A 17374-nucleotide genomic window follows, 5' to 3' on the forward strand; every position below is an offset into this window, starting at 1 on the left:
CTTTAGTCATCCAGGATTAAGGAAGATTCAGGCCAAGAAATAGAAGCATTTTATTGTTTTGGATTGTGCTAAGACGCCGTTGAATTTTTCTGTACCTTCATTATGTACCAAGAAAGGCATAGGTAGAAATAAATTCATAGCCTTTGATGTCAATTCCCACATTTCAATAACCTTTAGACGGGTTATAATATATTGTGTACGTCGCCGAACTAAAAACAAAAGTGGGAACCAATATTTTCTAATTGTAATGGGTGTGTCTACCAGGCTTCCAGAGACAATTCCACGATGGAATGTCAGGGCATAAAGATTGTGGCGGAGCTGCTTGCTTTACATAGGAAGATTCAGTCAGACTAAAGGTTCAATTTTACTGCCGAATTCTTCAAGGAGGTGATGGACAGTTCAGGCATCAGTCACTTTACGTCCAGTGTGCACCATCCTGAATCTCAGGGAGTATTGTAAAGATGGCAGCAGGCCCTAAAGCTCACTTGAGCACTTACTGCCAGGATTACCAAATGATCCTATTTATATTATTTACTATTAGGGATGCTTCACATGAAGGGACTCCGTTTACACCACTCGAATTGGCATTCAGACAGAAGTAAGAGGGCATTTAAAATTAATTATGGAAAAGTTGGCAGTCCGAGGTCAGATAGCTTGAGGTTGGATTAAATTTCTGAGGTGAGAGAAAGATTCAAAACAGTCGATGAATTAGCTAGACAACATTGGACGGTGGCACAGCAACGAATGAAGCACGAAGCAGATAACAAATCTAAAATCCGTATGTTTGACGTTAAAGATAAATAATTTGTGCTGTTAGCCGTGGTAGGAGATTCTTTCAGAGCAAGATTTAATTATCCCTATCAGATTGAGAAGAATTTAACTCAGATCAATTATCTGGTAAAGATACCAAATAGAAAAATAGACTTTCAAGGATATTGTTTGAGCATGGTGGAATTGTACTATGGTATCAAGGAAGCAGGTATTGTTTCCTGCACTCAATGTGAGTAATCCATTAGTGATGATTTGGATTTTGATGTGCCACCGAGAAAGATTGAAGGATGAAGAAGTCCTGAGGGAATTTGATAGGGTAGAGCTCTATCTGTCCCAGGAGAAGAGAACTATATTGAATGATTTTTGTTACCGTGCTATGGGCACCTATGCAGAAATGGAAGAGGGAGGACTATGGCCATAGTCGATGAGGCTGACAAAGGGAAAAAACAACAACCGTACAGGTTCAATCTTTTGAAATAAACGCAGCTTCAGAAGGAAGTGGAAATTCATGGAGATGAATTAAAGCAAATGTAGTTTGCCAAACCTGTTTACGAAATTTGAAGTTATTGAACTATTCTGCTTAGACTATCTGTAGATCAACGCTATGACTAAATCTGACTCACAATCAATTCCCAAACTGAAGATTTGTGTGGAGAAATCTGGACATGACATCACAAAGTTAGACTTCTTTTGTGATTAGGGTCAAAGTCAGAGAGAACAAAAGATGTTTCTGCTTTTGTGATCCCAAACGGGCTATGTTAATTTAAAGTTTTGAAATTAAAACTGCAACAGCTACTTTTCAAAGTCTTGTGAACAGACCTGTTGTAGAGTTGACCAATTGTGCTGACTTAGTGATATTTAGCCATTCGTTGAAATATCACATTGAAAATTTGGTAGAGTTCTTTGAAAGACTATGGCAGGGACGTTGATCATAAACTTGCAAAACGAGGAATTGTGAAGGTGGAAATGGCATTCTTCGGGCACAGCAACGGAAGTGGGTGATAACACTGAGGAACATGAAGGTGAAGTCCATCGAGGAATTCCCAAAACCATCCTCAAAGAAGGAAGTACTACGAGTTTTACAATTGAGCGGATTCTACAGGAAAATTGTTCCAAACATTACTAAACTTTTAGTTCGTAGTTAGGGGGACAACCTCCACTTCATAATAACGTGGATTTCACTCCTGCATACATTACATCATCTGTGACATAGCTACCATTGAAAGCAGCTGCAGCATCACTTTCGCGCTCTTATTAACAAAGGCAAGTATACCATTTGCCTTCTTAACGAGGTCACCCACCTGTTCTGATCACAGACTTCTTATGCAGCACCATTCAAAGCAACGACGTTGACAATCTGGTAGCATAAGGGCTGTCTCACGTTGAAACACTACTCTCGACAATTTCCCCACCACGCCATTATCTAAAACTTCCGTTGTTCTCTTGAATTGTTTCCTGTATTCTGATTTGGTCTATCTTTGCTTGCAGTTGGGTTGCTAGTTCATCATCATGCTTTGGTATACATGGTGAACTGTAAACTTATGCTGGACCAGATAGCCTTATATTTATCTGTACAGTAACTGCAGAAGACAAGTTGGATTGATTAATGTGCTAATCCATGTTTGTACTGGTCCAGGTTCTAATTAGCAAAATAGAAGGACTATACGAAATCCTCAGAGAAAGTTGACAATACTTGTTTAATTGACTGCCAAGACTTTATACGTAATATTAAGTAGTTATTTATTTTGCATTTGAAGAAGATAATCTCATTTCAGACACCAAGAATGCAAGCCCTCTTAGAACCACTGTCTCACACACACACGGTGCACATGCACACATGTTTTCACACATACTCTCACACAAACTTTTTCAAACATTCTCATTATATCAAATACACTAACTCAAAGTCACACACGCAGTCTCTCTCGTTCTGTCTCACTGTCACACACAAATGTCGTCACATGCGTGCACTATCAGATATGCAGAAAGACCCGCTCACTCTCTCCCACATACAGTCACTGACGCACATGAGCAATTCCTGCCTCGCATACATGCGCTGGTCTTTATCCAGGAGTTCGTGTTTTCATTTTAATACTTATATTTTGACGGTTCATGAAGACGTCGGTGCAGCTATAGGTCTTTAAATAATTCTTTGCGGTTACAGGCATCTGGTCTGCTCTCTGTGTCGAACGAAATCTAATTGATCAGTGAATTGAGACAATTTGTGCACTCAATGTGCAATTCAATGACAATTTTCTGGAATAACGGGACTTTCATTTTCAAAGTTTCTCCCTCTGAGGGGTAACGCTACAATACTTTGCTGAGGATTGTGGACTATCGTGGCTGTTCGGGCCATGTGTCCTGTCAGCAGAGTCTTCAAATCTCTACCCTCAATCCTTCACTTCTGGTCTTATTAGTTGAATGGACTTCCGCACAAATTGACAAAATATTTAATTTGTATGTTGATTGCCAGAATTGTGAGGGCCTTGTGGGAAATCATTGCAATTTGAGAAAAAAATGGTATGTCTACGTCATTTGAAATCCAATGAATGCAAATATAACCTGATGCAAAGTAGGTTAACAGGTGAAGCACATAAAGTATATCCGTCACTCTCAGAAGTGTTTTTCGGTGCTGAAAACAGTGCAAAATATAATTACTTGTCAGTGAGTGCCTCAATGCATAGAGGAAAATGAGAGAACCAGGGCAAACCTATATCAATTTTAGACAGGTTAAGTAAACTAATTATGACAGGTGAATATTCGAAGCCAATGCAACACCAGACACTCTTCGACCTCTGAGAGAGGTTTACACCCTTGATGAAAGTCAAATCTCACCACCTGGAAAAGTATTCAAAGCTGATGCATTTGTAACTGCTTAGCCGGAGAGTAACCCCCTGCTGGTTATGAGTTATTCTCTGAAACTAAATGCTTTAGTTTTATGTCCAGCTCATAAATTGGAAACGAAGCTGGGTACATACAGTGAATGATTGGCAGTTGGCTGAACTGCAATACGAACAAAGGAATATTGTAGTTGGAAACCGGAGTAGGGAATTCATTCCTCTGCCACTCCTCTGCTCGCTCTGCCATTTAATATTTTCAAGGCTGATCTTATCCTGACCTCACCTCCACTATCCTACCAAATGCCTTTAGCCCTTTATGATACATTTAATCAGAAACACATCTATTTCTTTCTTGAATCTGTTGATTGATTCTGTCTCCACTTAACTCTGGGGCAGTAAGTTCCATATTAACAAACCCCTGAAAAATTAGTTTCTCCACATCTCAGTGTTGAAGGTGCCTCCTCTAAATCTATCACTATGACCTCATTTTCGAGACTCTATCACAATGGGGAAAATCTGATCAACATATCCAGCTTATAAATGCCCTTTAGTATTTTAAATACCCCAATCAAATCGGCTCAATTTATTCTGAACTGGATGGAGTACAAGCCCGAGCTATTTAAACCCTCATCGTTTCACAGCCCTTCCATCCCTGGGAAATAACCGGATGAACCTCCTCTGACCGGCATCCAATACCACCACATCCTTCCTCAAGCGAGGAAACTCATTTCTGAGTTGATCATTAGTAATGATATCCGAAGGTCCAATATTTGCTTCCACTATTCACTTCCTGTTTATACGCTTATAGAGGCTTTTGGTATCAGTGCTTATGTTTTCTGCTAACTTAGCTTCTCTTAGCTCGATTGATTCTGCTCTGAGTGAATCTTTGCTGACGTTTAGAATACTCCCACTGCTCCAGAGCTTCACTAACCTTCACCAATGAAATGTTTAGTGTTTATGCTCTCATTGACTTCCTGGATGATTTTGAACTATTTTACAATTCATATACTTCAATTGAGATATATTTAGCACCTCCCTCAGCATTTGCCACTGTTCTTCAGCTCTTCCAGAGCTTCATTTTTTTCCCCAAGCTACTCCGACCAACTCCTGCCTTAGGCCTGCATAACTGCTTTTTTCCCAACACTAAAAGTCTCATATAGGACTCTGTCTTCACTCGAGTATGACGAGGTCACTCCCTCCAAGTGGATTGTAAACGACAAGTTCATTTACCAATGTTTCATCGTTTCACAATATCAAATCAAAAAGTGCCAATTCTCTCGTTGGCTCCGTGACATGTTGCTTTAAGAAATAGCACCTTACACTCTGAACAGGCCGTCGAGGCTCCCCTAACCACGTTAATTAATCCTATCAATACCTATGTTTAAGTCGCTCATAACGGCCATTGCGCCTTTCTCAAAAGCCCTCCTTTTTTTCCTGGTTTATGTCATGCCTTACTTCATACGTACTCTTCAGGATTATGTAAATTATTCCTATCAATGTGTAGGAGTACCTTGCTTTTTTATTTCCATACAGACAGATCAACCATTTTTGTCCCTCATGTCAATATCAAATCTCAATACAAACTTGATCATATCCTTCATCAATATAGCAACTCCCCCTTGTTTCTTCTTGTCTATCCTTGCAGAATGTTGAATATCCTTGGATATTTAACTACCAGTCCTGATCATCCTGTCACCATTTTTCAATAATCCTAACGAGGTCGTACCTAGTTGTCTCTATTCGTCTCGTCAGCACAAATGTCTCCTTCTGTGCTGCATAAACAAAGCCCTGGGTAGTTGCCGCTTGGAGTACTGTGATTAGATGTGGTCAGTCCACCTTGGGAAGGACATATCGAACTTGCAGGGAGTACAATATACACGTATCAGTCAAAACTAGCCATCTAACTGTTTAAATCCCGTGTGCTCATCCATTGGCCCACAGTCTTGACATTGTAAGTGCACATCTGAATACTTCCTCAATGCTGTGTCGTTCAGGCATCTAAGAAGGAGTATAGCATAGACTTATGACGATGTTTCTTAAACTTCATGGATCAAGCTATTTCAGGAAAGCATATCGAAATTTTGTCCTTTCCCTGCGAATTTGAAAAGTTATGTTGTGATAGATGTGCTGTAAAGTTTCAAGATATAATACGGAAAAGACTGGGAATTTAGAGATAGAACATCTCCATATGTTGGTGATTCTCGAACTCGGGAGCATGGTCTGAGATTTCGCACCAGACAATTCTGGGGAGACATTAGAAAATGCATTTACAAACAAAAGGTGTTCACAACTCAATTCCACAAATGGAAGGGAATAGAATATAGAACATAGAAAAATACAGTGTAGAACAGGGATTTTGGCCCTGTATGTTGCGTCAACCTGTGAGCAAATCTAAGCCAATCCCCCTACACTATCCCATTATCATCAACATTCGTATCCAAGGACTGTTCAAATGCACCTAATGTCACTGAGTTAGCTGCATTGGTAGGCCGGGAATTCCATGCCCTTATCACATTCTGAGTCAATACCTGCCTCTGCGTCTGTCTTAAATATATCCCCCTTCAATTTGCAGCTATGGCCCCTCGAACAAGCTGACACCATCATCCGAAGAAAAAGACTGTCACTGTCCATCCTGTCTCATCCTCTGAGCATCTTGTATGTCTCTTTTAAATCCAATCTAAGCCTTCTTCTCTCCAAAGAGAACAGAACCAATTTCCTCAGCCTTCTCTCATAAAACCTTCCCTCCAGCCCAAGCAACATCCTGGCAAATCTCCTCTGCACCTTTTTCAATGCCTCCACGTCCTTTCTGGAATGGGACGACCAGAACTGTACACAATGTTACAAGTGAGGCCACAATAGCATTTTGTACAGTTGCAGCATTACATCATGGCTCTGGAAGTCAATCCCTCTAACAATCTAACACACCGTATGCCTCTTAACAGCGCTATCAACCTGGGTGGCAATTTTCAGAGATCTATGTATTTGGGCACCAAGATCCTTCTGCACAGCCACACTACCACGAATATTTCCATTGACCCAGTATTCTGCCTTCCTGTTATTCTTCCCAAAGTGAATTCCCAAAGTGAGTCATTTATCTGCATTGAATTTCATATCTACATTGAAATCCATGGCGTTGGAGATTACGGAACTTGATTTTGATTCCTGAAGACGTGAGTCTCCAAGAGGAGGGCTTTGCAGATGTACCAGCACTATGGACTATAGAATGTTGGATAAGTTGTTAATATTATATCTGAGAGAAGGATTCAAATGTTGTTCAAAGTTTAAAGGGGTCTCAGCCAAAGACACTTGCCATTGGCATATGGAGTTAGAACAAAATGCTGAAGAAACACTTTAGGTATGTCAACACCTCTAGAGAGACAACAGAGTTAACTTTTTGAGTGCAGTGATGCTTCTTCAGAACTGGAAGCAGCTTGGAAAATGAGGAATTTCTGCTGCTGATGCGTCGTTGGATGCGGGTCTGGTGGGTGGGAAAAGGAACAATAAGATAAGTAGTGAGGGAGCCGAGAGAGAGAGAGAGAGAGCGAAATCAAACGACAGGTCGGCCAAGGCAATTTTGATGGTAAGCCAGGCAAGAAGACAAGCTGTACTGGTTACAATAAGCTCTCTGAGTTGGTAACAATGAGTTGGTACCAATGAATGTAACCCATTTCATGATAGTGTGCGTAGTGTTGTTCTACCAAGGAATGGAGAATTAACACTTTGATATTATTGAACTCGATTTTGAATCCTGAAGTCTTTAGGGTCTCCAAGTGGACGGTTGTTTGCAGCTGTACCAGCACTATGGACGATTAAGAAAATTAGCTTTGACAGAAATAGGTTTTATAGAGCGGTTCTCTGATTGTTTCCTGGTTGGTTGACATCTTGTTGGTGTGAAAACTTTGAGGAGAAAGTGAGGTCTGCAGATGCTGGAGATCAGAGATGGAAATGTGTTGCTGGAAATCTGCTCCCAGGAGGACCAGTTGCAAAAACCCACGTCCCAGATGGCCTCCTTCTTCAAGGACCGCAATTTCCCCCCCGACGTGGTCGACGATGCCCTCCACCGCATCTCTTCCATTTCCCGATCCTCCGCCCTTGAACCCCGCCCCTCCAACCGCCACCAGGACAGAACCCCACTGGTCCTCACCTACCACCCCACCAACCTCCATGGACAGCGCATCATCCGCCGCCATTTCCGCCTCCTCCAAACGGACCCCACCACCAAGGATATATTTCCCTCACCTCCCCTATCAGCATTCCGCAAAGACCACTCCCTCCGTGACTCCCTCGTCAGATCCACACCCCCCACCAACCCAACCTCCACTCCCGGCACCTTCCCCTGCAACCGCAGGAGGTGCAAGACTTGCGCCCACACCTCGCCCCTCACCTCCCTCCAAGGCCCCAAAGGAAACTTCCATATCCGCCACAGATTCACCTGTACCTCCACACATATCATCTATTGCATCCTTTGCACCCGATGTGGCCTCCTCTATATTGGGGATACGGGCCGCCTACTTGCGGAGCGTTTCAGGGAACACCTCTGGGACACCCGGACCAACCAACCCAACCACCCTGTAGCTCAACATTTCAATTCCCCCTCCCACTCCACCAAGGATATGCAGGTCTTTGGACTCCTCCATCGTCAGACCACAGCGAAACGACGGTTGGAGGAAGAACGCCTCATCTTCCGGCTAGGAACCCTCCAACCACAAGGGATGAACTCGGATTTCACCAGTTTCCTCATTTCCCCTCCCCCCAGCCTGTCTCAGTCAAATCCATCAAATTCAGCACCGCCTTCCTAACCTGCAATCTTCTTCCCGACCTCTCCGCCCCCACCCCAGTCTGACCTATCACCCTCACCTTGACCTCTTTCCACCTATCACATTTCCGACGCCCTCCCCCAAGTCCCTCCTCCCTATCTTTCATCTTAGCCTGCTGGACCAACTTTCCTCATTCCTGAAGAAGGGCTAATGCCTGAAACGTCGATTCTCCTGTTCCCTCGATGCTGCCTGACCTGCTGCGCTTTTCCAGCAACACATTTCCATCTTGTTGGTGTGCACGGTGTAGGAAAAGCCTCTTGAAGCAATGAGGTTGCACTAGTCGAGAGCAAATACTGAAGTATTCCCATCCCATATTACACCAATTTTATCCCTGTCCATTGCCGCCATTACTTCAGCTGAAAACTCAATTAAGTTGTCAGATACGACCTCCTCTGAACGAAGCCATCTCTACTATCTGGTATTAACTTACCATTTTTCCAAGTGGATATTGTTTACCTTGGTATCTCAAGTCACATCTAAATGCTTCTTAAATGTTTAAAGGGTTTCTGCCTCAATTACCCTCACAATCACTGTCATGGTATTACAGAAGTAAGTAGGTCAGACGAGGTCCTTCGACCCAAATCTACTAAACTGACAAGAAATACTTACTAGAAATGTAGCCTTTGGGCTACACAAAACTTCATTCTCAAAACAAAATGTGTAAGTCGACACTTGCCCCACTTTCATGCACTAGGCCGATAATTGTGAACTTTCTGACATTTCAAGTCTTCATCTGAAATACTTTGAAATAATCTGAAATGCATTCTCAACTACCCTGCCGGACAGTGCATTTCTGACCGCCAAATAACCCTATATATTTTGTAACATCTACTGTCATTCAAGTTCACCTGATGCTCCCTGGTGCAATTTATCTCCACCACTTTCCCAGGTAGTGCATTCCAAATTCTGATAACTCATTGTGTAAAAGCGTTTTGCTATTACGAGGGGGCATAGCTTTAAATTAAGGGGTGGTAGGTATAGGATAGATGTTAGGGGTCGGTTCTTTACTCAGCGAGTCCTGAGTTCATGGAATGCCCTGCCAGTAGCAGTGGTGGACTCTCCCTCTTTATGGGCATTTAAGCGGGCATTGGATAGGCATATGGAGGATAGTGGGCGAGTGTAGGCGAGCTGGGCTTGGATCGGCGCAACATCGAGGGCCAAAGGGCCTGTCCTGCGCTGTATTCTTCTATGTTCTATGTTCTATGTTTCTCATCAACTGGCTCTTGCTGACAGACTTCATATTGTTATCAGCAAGTTACTAATTATAATTGGAAAACGATATCATTCTTTACACTGTCAAAATTGATCATAGGTTTAAGCATTCCAAACAGGTCACTTATTAATGTTCTCTGCCTCAAGGAGAAAATGACTATTCACTCTATCCTTTCATTGGATCCAGAATTCCTCCATAATTCTTCTAAAACTCCATTTCACTCTCACCTGGGCATTAAGATGTTCCATACTGAAGCTGCCCACAGCTGAATATAAAACTCCAAATGCGTCTTCCAGATAGTTTTTCTAGGTCTGTCACCGCCTCATTGCTTTTATCTTCCACGCCTCGATGTAAAAACCGTAGTATTCTATTCCTTTCTCAATAACTGTTTCACAGTGCCTCACAGCACCAGGTACCCAGGTTCGATTCCAGCCTTGGGCGACTGTCTGTGTGGAGTTGGCACATTCCCCTCCTGTCAACGTGGGTTTCCTCCATGTACCCCGGTTTCCTCTCACAATCTAAAGATTATGTGAATTAGCCATGCTAAAGGGTTCAGGGATGTTTAGATTAGGTGCATTACTCAGGAGTAAATATAAGATAATGGAGTAATGGGAATGGGTATGAGGGGATTTGTGTTTCGAGGGTCAGTGCAGACTTGTGGGGCTGAAAACCCTGTTTCCAAATTGTAGCGATTTCATGATATTCTATGATGTTTCAACTTCCCTGGCAACCATCTGAAATGCAAGCACATTAACCCTGAAGTCTCTCTGCTCCTCTACGTCCAGCGAAGTTGTACCATTCAGTCTGTATTGCCTCTCTGTTCTGTCTATCAAAAAGCATCGTCACCTGTACCTATTTATTGCAATTTATCTGCCAGGTGTCTGCCGATTCTGCCAACATACGAATATTCATTCGAAGATGATCACTGTCATCCTCATTACTGACAAACCACCTTATCATTTGCGAATCCATATTCGAGTATTATCCTCTCTGTTGCGTTTGAGATTCTCTTCCTTTTTCTGACAGCTATTATTATCGTGGCATGCATCACATGTCAATCATTTCCTTCCTTATTTTCTCATCAGTATAGTTAGTCATCCAAATTCCTACCATTTTGGATGCCTCAAATTTATTTCTGATGGGCATGCAGTAAGCATGCACACTATCCAACTATATTTCAACTATATTATCCCATTTTTCATGCATTGTTTCTTATCAACGTGCTCCAATTTAGAATTTAGACCCATAACATCGTTCATTTTCCAGATGCAATATTAATCATTGAGTGGTGTTTATATACTTTGAACTGAATATCGAAAATGATTAAGTTGTTATGCTATTGCCTAACTGCTTCTCCACTCTGATGCTCCGCACTTGGCCTGTCTCAGTTTTGTAGGATCAGATACAGTACTGCCCCGTTCTTTGTAGGACTAGAAATGCTCAGTTCTCGGAAGTTCTCCCGCGCACTTTACAGGATTTCACCCCTTCTGACAGCGCACACTCCTGTAATCTATCAGCCACAAAAACAGCCATCCAATCAGATGGAATGCCGGCTGGCGCCAGTGCATGAACTCGTTGCTCCTCACCCCCGCAGCAAGTTGGTCCACAGCAGAAGACAGTTTATTGATCCTTCACGTCCTCAACATTACTAGCCAAAACACCACCTGCACCAAAACCTAGAGAGACTTCCAGACCGACCACTTGAGAATCCATAATGGTATCTACACTATTTTTGGCCACAAAGTCTACCCATCATTATCCTGACCCAGGAGCTGTTATGTTGTATATGCGGTTCAGTGCCATTTGCATATCATTTCCAGTCTGTCCCTTTACGACGCCACCATATCACAGGAAGCGAAGCCTCACCAATCTTGACCTGGTTCTCTCCATCCTTTCACCCAAATATGCAACCACTCGTTCTAAATAAAAACTCATCAGCTGGCCTCCACCTTGGAGTAGGTAACCAACGACAAGCTGAATGCCAAAACTGTTGGCATCCCCAATGTGACCCTGCAAAACTGGATGATCCAGGATTATCTGCTGTTCGAGAAAGTGGGCGCATGCACCCTCATCGTTTCCGATTGCTGCACTTTCATACCCAACCCCAGTGAGGACATCAGTAACCCAGCCTGGCATATCCAATGCACTACCGCAGTACTGCTCAACCAAAAACCAAAATGGGACCTATGGAACTGGGCAAGAACTGTGGCAGTTTTCCTGATGCACAGCCTTGCTACAGGGATTCATATTGCTCATTACTATCAGCGTCGATATCGCACTTCTTGCATGGCTATTAAAATGTGTTTAAATCGCCAGCGCTTGTGCTTCAAGGTGCTACCCACGTCCCCTTACCATGCATCAATGAAGGCCCACTCGAACAATAACTTTGCAACCGACATGGAATAGGCAGTTTTGGACTCGGACTCCAAATACTACCCAACTGATGCTGGCCCGACCGCGTCAGATAACCCCCTGGTTCTTGCGACACACACCCTTCACCTCAAACCCAGTTAGCAGACAAAAACAAAAAAAGAAGGAATTGTCAGAGAAAAAAAAACTACTCTGCCTGCCCACTAGTTGTTTGCAGAAGCCATGTCGGTTATTAACTAACCACAACATACGCAAAATGCCTCAACTTGACCACAATCAGCTAAGTAACAAAACAGCTAAACAAGCCATTTTCTAAACAGCTTCCAGATTAAATGAATACACTCCTTAGATGATCTGACAAAAGTATTCCTAGCTCACAATAGCATCATCTCTATCGAAGTAATGCAAGGACATCTCCAGTCTCCTCAAGTACTGAACCACACAAAGCCAACCTAGACTGAGTGACACCTGATTCGACGGAAGATTGCACACCACCCTGCATAAGCATTGAAACGAGGATACTGGAGATGAGCACCTGCACCAGACGAGGAACGGACACCCCTGTTACAATTACATTCTTTTTCCATTCAATATAATTTAATTCATATTGTCTTGGCATTAACAATGCACGACTGGAACACGGATGTAACAGTATGCAAACTATTTATATCTACAACACGGGATAGAGAAACCTGGAATTATCTGTGCAGTGTGTCCATGCTGTACCATTCCTAGCAATTTATCCTGCCCATGATATCGTCAGAAATAAACTAGTATTCGTCTATTTCTCAGATCTGTGTGTGACCTCTTTTAGTCATTGACGATTCTCCACCAATATTGCTTTGCAATACTTAAAATACTCCGTTTACCAGTTTTTCTGTTCAGTGCCAATCAATAGATGAAATTACATTTTCGCATTTGTCTGAACTGAATCTCGTCGGGACACTCCCAGTCTACAGTCAGGCAAGCTTAACCTGTTTCCAGGAGGTTTTCTGGTTAGACTCTGTTCAATTAAGCCTTATTTTCCTCAACAACCCCACTGCATTTATTCAGTCACTGTGCTGGTGTCAAAGAACACAGACTCATCAAATTTTCTCTGCATTTGTTTTCAACGTGGTTTGACAATAGATTTCATAGCAGACAAGACAATTAATTCCGCACAAAGACAAATACGTTCCTTTGGAACAAACAAGCTCTGAAAATGATTGCTGACAGCCTTTATTATATTGTTGGACATCAGCAGTACATGCAGATTATTGTCTTCTACAAGCTGGAGAATGTATTCACTCTATCATTTACAGTGGCTATATGTATCAATCAGACAATGCCATTGGTTTTATATGAAGCGATAGAAATGTGCAAAAATCGTTATTATTTCACTTTTTAAATTTGCAGCAGACAATTAAAGCAATGTCCTTGAATGAGTCAGCATTAACAGAAATGATCCGGTTTATTATTCAGCTGGGATTGATGAAGCTCTGTCTTATCAGTTGGCTCGTTACACGACAGGGTACTGCACAAAACTGGCAATTTCACAGTGATTCCCTCTATCCTTGGCAATTTTGATGTACCCGTCTTCACCCCAGTCTGTTCCCCAGCTGGAAAATAAGAAAATCCGTTGGTGTTGGAATCAAAACGCTAATAAACGAGACATGTTTGGAGAAGCATCTGTTTTAACTCTGGTATACAATTGGAATTATTTTAGGGACTGAATTCTGGAATTACTGAGCTAGATAATTAGATGTAAAGAATAAGTTGCATCAGGCTGGAAAGAGTCAATTGTTTTATTTTACATCAATTGCTGATCTGTACAGTCCGTATGGACTCACTACACAATTTAAAATGGCATGAGGTGAGATCCTTATCAGGGATAGGTCTGCAGCTGGAGTAGATATGAAGGGGAAAGTGAATAGGGACGAGTGAGAGCAGTATATATGGCCTCCTGGAGATTTCCTTCTTGCCGTATGGAGGAGGAGATTTTCTCAGAGTTTTTTTTGCCATCATCGTTCTGAGAGTGCCTGCTACAGGATATAGTCTGTGCAGAGCATGAGTTGATTTGGGCACAGGTTACCCAGTGTCTCCTGAACTGCAACGATACCTCGGCCTTAAAATTTGTTCCATATCCGGTTAACCTGCCCAAATCACATTTCCAGCTTTACCAAACGATTCCAGCACCCATTACACTGTAATACTATCTACCTAATTAAACAACAATGTCTATGCTTTTATAAGCCACCCACATACTTTTTCCTCTGGGAAATCATGTAGAAATGTGTGTATGTGTCAGTGTGTGTGTGTCTGTGTCTGTGTGTGTGTGTCACTGTGTGTGTATATTCACCCGAACCATAGGACTTATTTAATCAAACATTTTGTATCCAATCTCGCCCTGAAGATGTGACTGCTTCTTCCAAGCCTGACTGCCGTGATTGTAATAACGACAGCCAGCGACGCCTCATGGAATAAATCACTGAAAGGAGTCAGACGGTAGTAGTTGATGGAAAATATTCATTCTCGAGTTCAGTTACTAATGAAGTCCTACAAGGATCAGTTTTGGATCCACTTTTTTTAGTCGATGTTTATATAAATGAACTGAATGAGAGCACAGAAGGATGGTGGATTAATATGCGGATGACATTAAGTACATTAGAGTTGTGGATAGTTACTAAGGATGTATGGATTGCAGAGATAAGTAGATAAGCTGAAGAGCTATGATGAAAGGTGGCGAATGCAGTTTAACGCGGAAAAGTGTGAGGTGATTCGGTTTGGAAGGAATCCAATGTAATGGGCGAATAGTCAGATTCGTGCTTGTGCAGATGAGCACAGAGATCTCGGTGTCGAGGTACATCGATGTTTGAATGTTGCCTCCCAGGTTGATAGGGTTATTGAGATGGCATATAGTGTGTTAGCTTTGATTGATAGGGGGATTCAGTTTCGGGAGTAGGAGATCATGCTTCAAGCCGGACTAAACTCTGTTGCAACCACACTCTGGGTAATGTGCACAGTTCTGGTCACCATATTACAGGAAGAATGTGCATGCTTTGGAACGGGTTCAGATGAGATTTACTGGGAAATCGCCAGGTTTGGAGGGAGATATTAAAAGGAAAAGCTGAGGGAGTTAAGGCTGTTTTCGTTAGGAAAAAGTTTGAGAGGTGAATTAATTGAGACACAAAAATTAATTAAAATATTTGATAGGTTGGATAGTGAGTGGCTTTTTTTCCTTGAATGGCGATAGCTGGCAGGAGGGCTTTAGAATCAACAGTGATAGATATTGGACAAATGTCAGTGGTAGTTTCTTTCCTCAGATTGTTGTAGGAGCTTGGAACTCTGCCTGCAACAGTAGAGGTATTGCCACATTTCAGAGTATTTAAATGGTCATTGGTCAGGCATATGGACGAGAATGGAATAGTGTTTGTTACATGGGCTTCAGATTGGTTCCACAGGTCGGCCCAACATCGAGTGTTAAAAGGCATGTACTGGGCTGTAAAGTTCTATGTTCTACGTTCCATAATTGGGGCTGTTAATCTGATCCCATCAGTGCTCTAGTGACAAGTGATTCGAGGTTTGTCATTGTTTCCCTGTGAACAGGTTGTACAGTTGGGTTTGGGATCTGACTTTTCCGCCCATTTCCCGAGTAAATTGTCTTTTGTTGTGTATAGCTGTTAATTTTAACCGTATGTTTGTAATTTGTACTGGTAAGTTTAAAAAATGGTTGTGATTCTGGGATAATGACACTCTGATGCCTGCCTCTGTATGAAGCAATCCTTCAGTCAAGAACCGTACACTTGTAAGTGCAGCGTTACTTGGTGATGGGATACCTGCCTCAGACGTGTTTTTAGATATCATCTCAGACAGCACAACCATTAAGCATTCACTTCCAGATAAACACAGTGTTACGTGCTCGCTGAACAGATACACAGTTTGCAGCACAGAGACAGGAAATTCATTCCATGTCACTGTCCCTTCTCCATCTATGATCAGGTGTTCATTATTTCATACAGTACGGACCTGTTTTTAACCAGCCAATAGTTCATTCCATCCTCAATTCCAAAACCAACCACCAGCACTTCATTGGTTACATATCCATTGCAATTTTCATCATAGTAAACTCCTGTAAGGAGACACATATTAAATGGTTTATCTGTGAAATATTCAATTCGTGTTAATTTAGCTTTGATTAATGAACACTGACATGTCTGTTTTTACTAACTGTCTTCAAATTGATCGTCCTCACTCCGCACCATTACATCTGTTGACTTTAATCAATGTTTCCCAATGACATTGCCTCTGCCATTCTCACTTCCTCTCGGCACATCCTTCAGAGTCATAGAGTTTTATAGCGTAGAAATGCTTCGATCCTTCGATCGAAATCGTCCATGCTGAGCACATAACCTCAACCAATCTAGTCCTATTTTCCAGCACTTGGCCAATATCCATGTAAACCATTCCTGTTCATGTACCCATTCAGATGCCTTTTCTAATGTTGTATTTGTATCACTCTCCACCACTTCCTCTGGTATTTCATTCCAGACACGTACCATGCTCTGTGTGCAAACATTGCTCCGGAGATAACTTTTAAACCTTTCCTTTCTCACCTTAAACATATGGTCTCTCGTTTTGGACTCTCCTTCTCTTTATTCGTCCCATACCCATTATTGTTTATGAACCTCCACAAGCTCACCCTTCAGTCTCTGTCTTACCAGCGAACAAGGCTGCAGCCTTCTCAGCCTCGGGCAAAAGTGAGGACTGCAGATGCTGGAGGTCAGAGTCCAGATTAGACTTATGCTGGAAATGCCAATGTCCTGTGCAGCTGGAACATGACATCCCAAAGCATATACGCAATGCACTGACGAATGCTGCTTTCACTACCCTGTCTCCGTGTGACTCCAAAATCATATAACTATGCACGCGGGCCCCGAGGTCTTTTTTTTTTAAAATAACACTCCCTCAGGCCCTGAAACTTACTGCATACATTTCTTTACTTTCTTTAATTGTCTCCATTCCTTTCCTGCTGGCACTGGACCACCATCCCTTTTCTTAATTAATTTCCTTGTTCCACCCAATCACAGACTCTCAGTTTTTCAATTGAAGGTCCGACCTTGATTACAATCTTCCATTTTTTAATAATTTTTGCTGTTGTTTTTATATCGATGATTGATATAGTATCTTGCTGAGATTACTTTCGATGTAGAAATAATTTACCAGACATTTGCAGAACACACTGACCATGGTATCTGACCGTGTGAAACATCGGTTTGCTGCCATGTGTGTTAACACATTCTGTTAACTTACAAAATCCTACACCTGGAGTAATGAAGGAGCTCCACTCTGCAATCAGTATTTTCCAGTTTGTCTCCAATTGTGGG

The 17374-nt window shown here is 42.2% G+C and overlaps 1 protein-coding gene across 1 annotated transcript in view; it reads right to left on the minus strand.

Moving 5' to 3' along the window:
* Positions 1-13211: 13211 nt before the first annotated feature.
* The window catches only part of LOC148134890 (procathepsin L-like), a 34803-nt gene continuing 30640 nt past the window's right edge, over positions 13212-17374 (minus strand). Inside the window, exons 7-8 of the mRNA XM_087985411.1 lie at positions 16017-16119; positions 13212-13609 (exon numbers count right to left, since the gene is read on the minus strand). Of these exons, the coding sequence (XP_087841537.1) occupies positions 13510-13609; positions 16017-16119 (203 nt within the window). The 3' untranslated portion in view covers positions 13212-13509. The remainder of the gene's footprint in view (positions 13610-16016; positions 16120-17374) is intronic.

Source organism: Chiloscyllium plagiosum, unplaced genomic scaffold (assembly GCF_037043375.1).
Source record: "Chiloscyllium plagiosum isolate Xiang-an unplaced genomic scaffold, Cpla_swu_hap1 HiC_scaffold_52, whole genome shotgun sequence".
NCBI lineage: Eukaryota > Metazoa > Chordata > Chondrichthyes > Orectolobiformes > Hemiscylliidae > Chiloscyllium > Chiloscyllium plagiosum.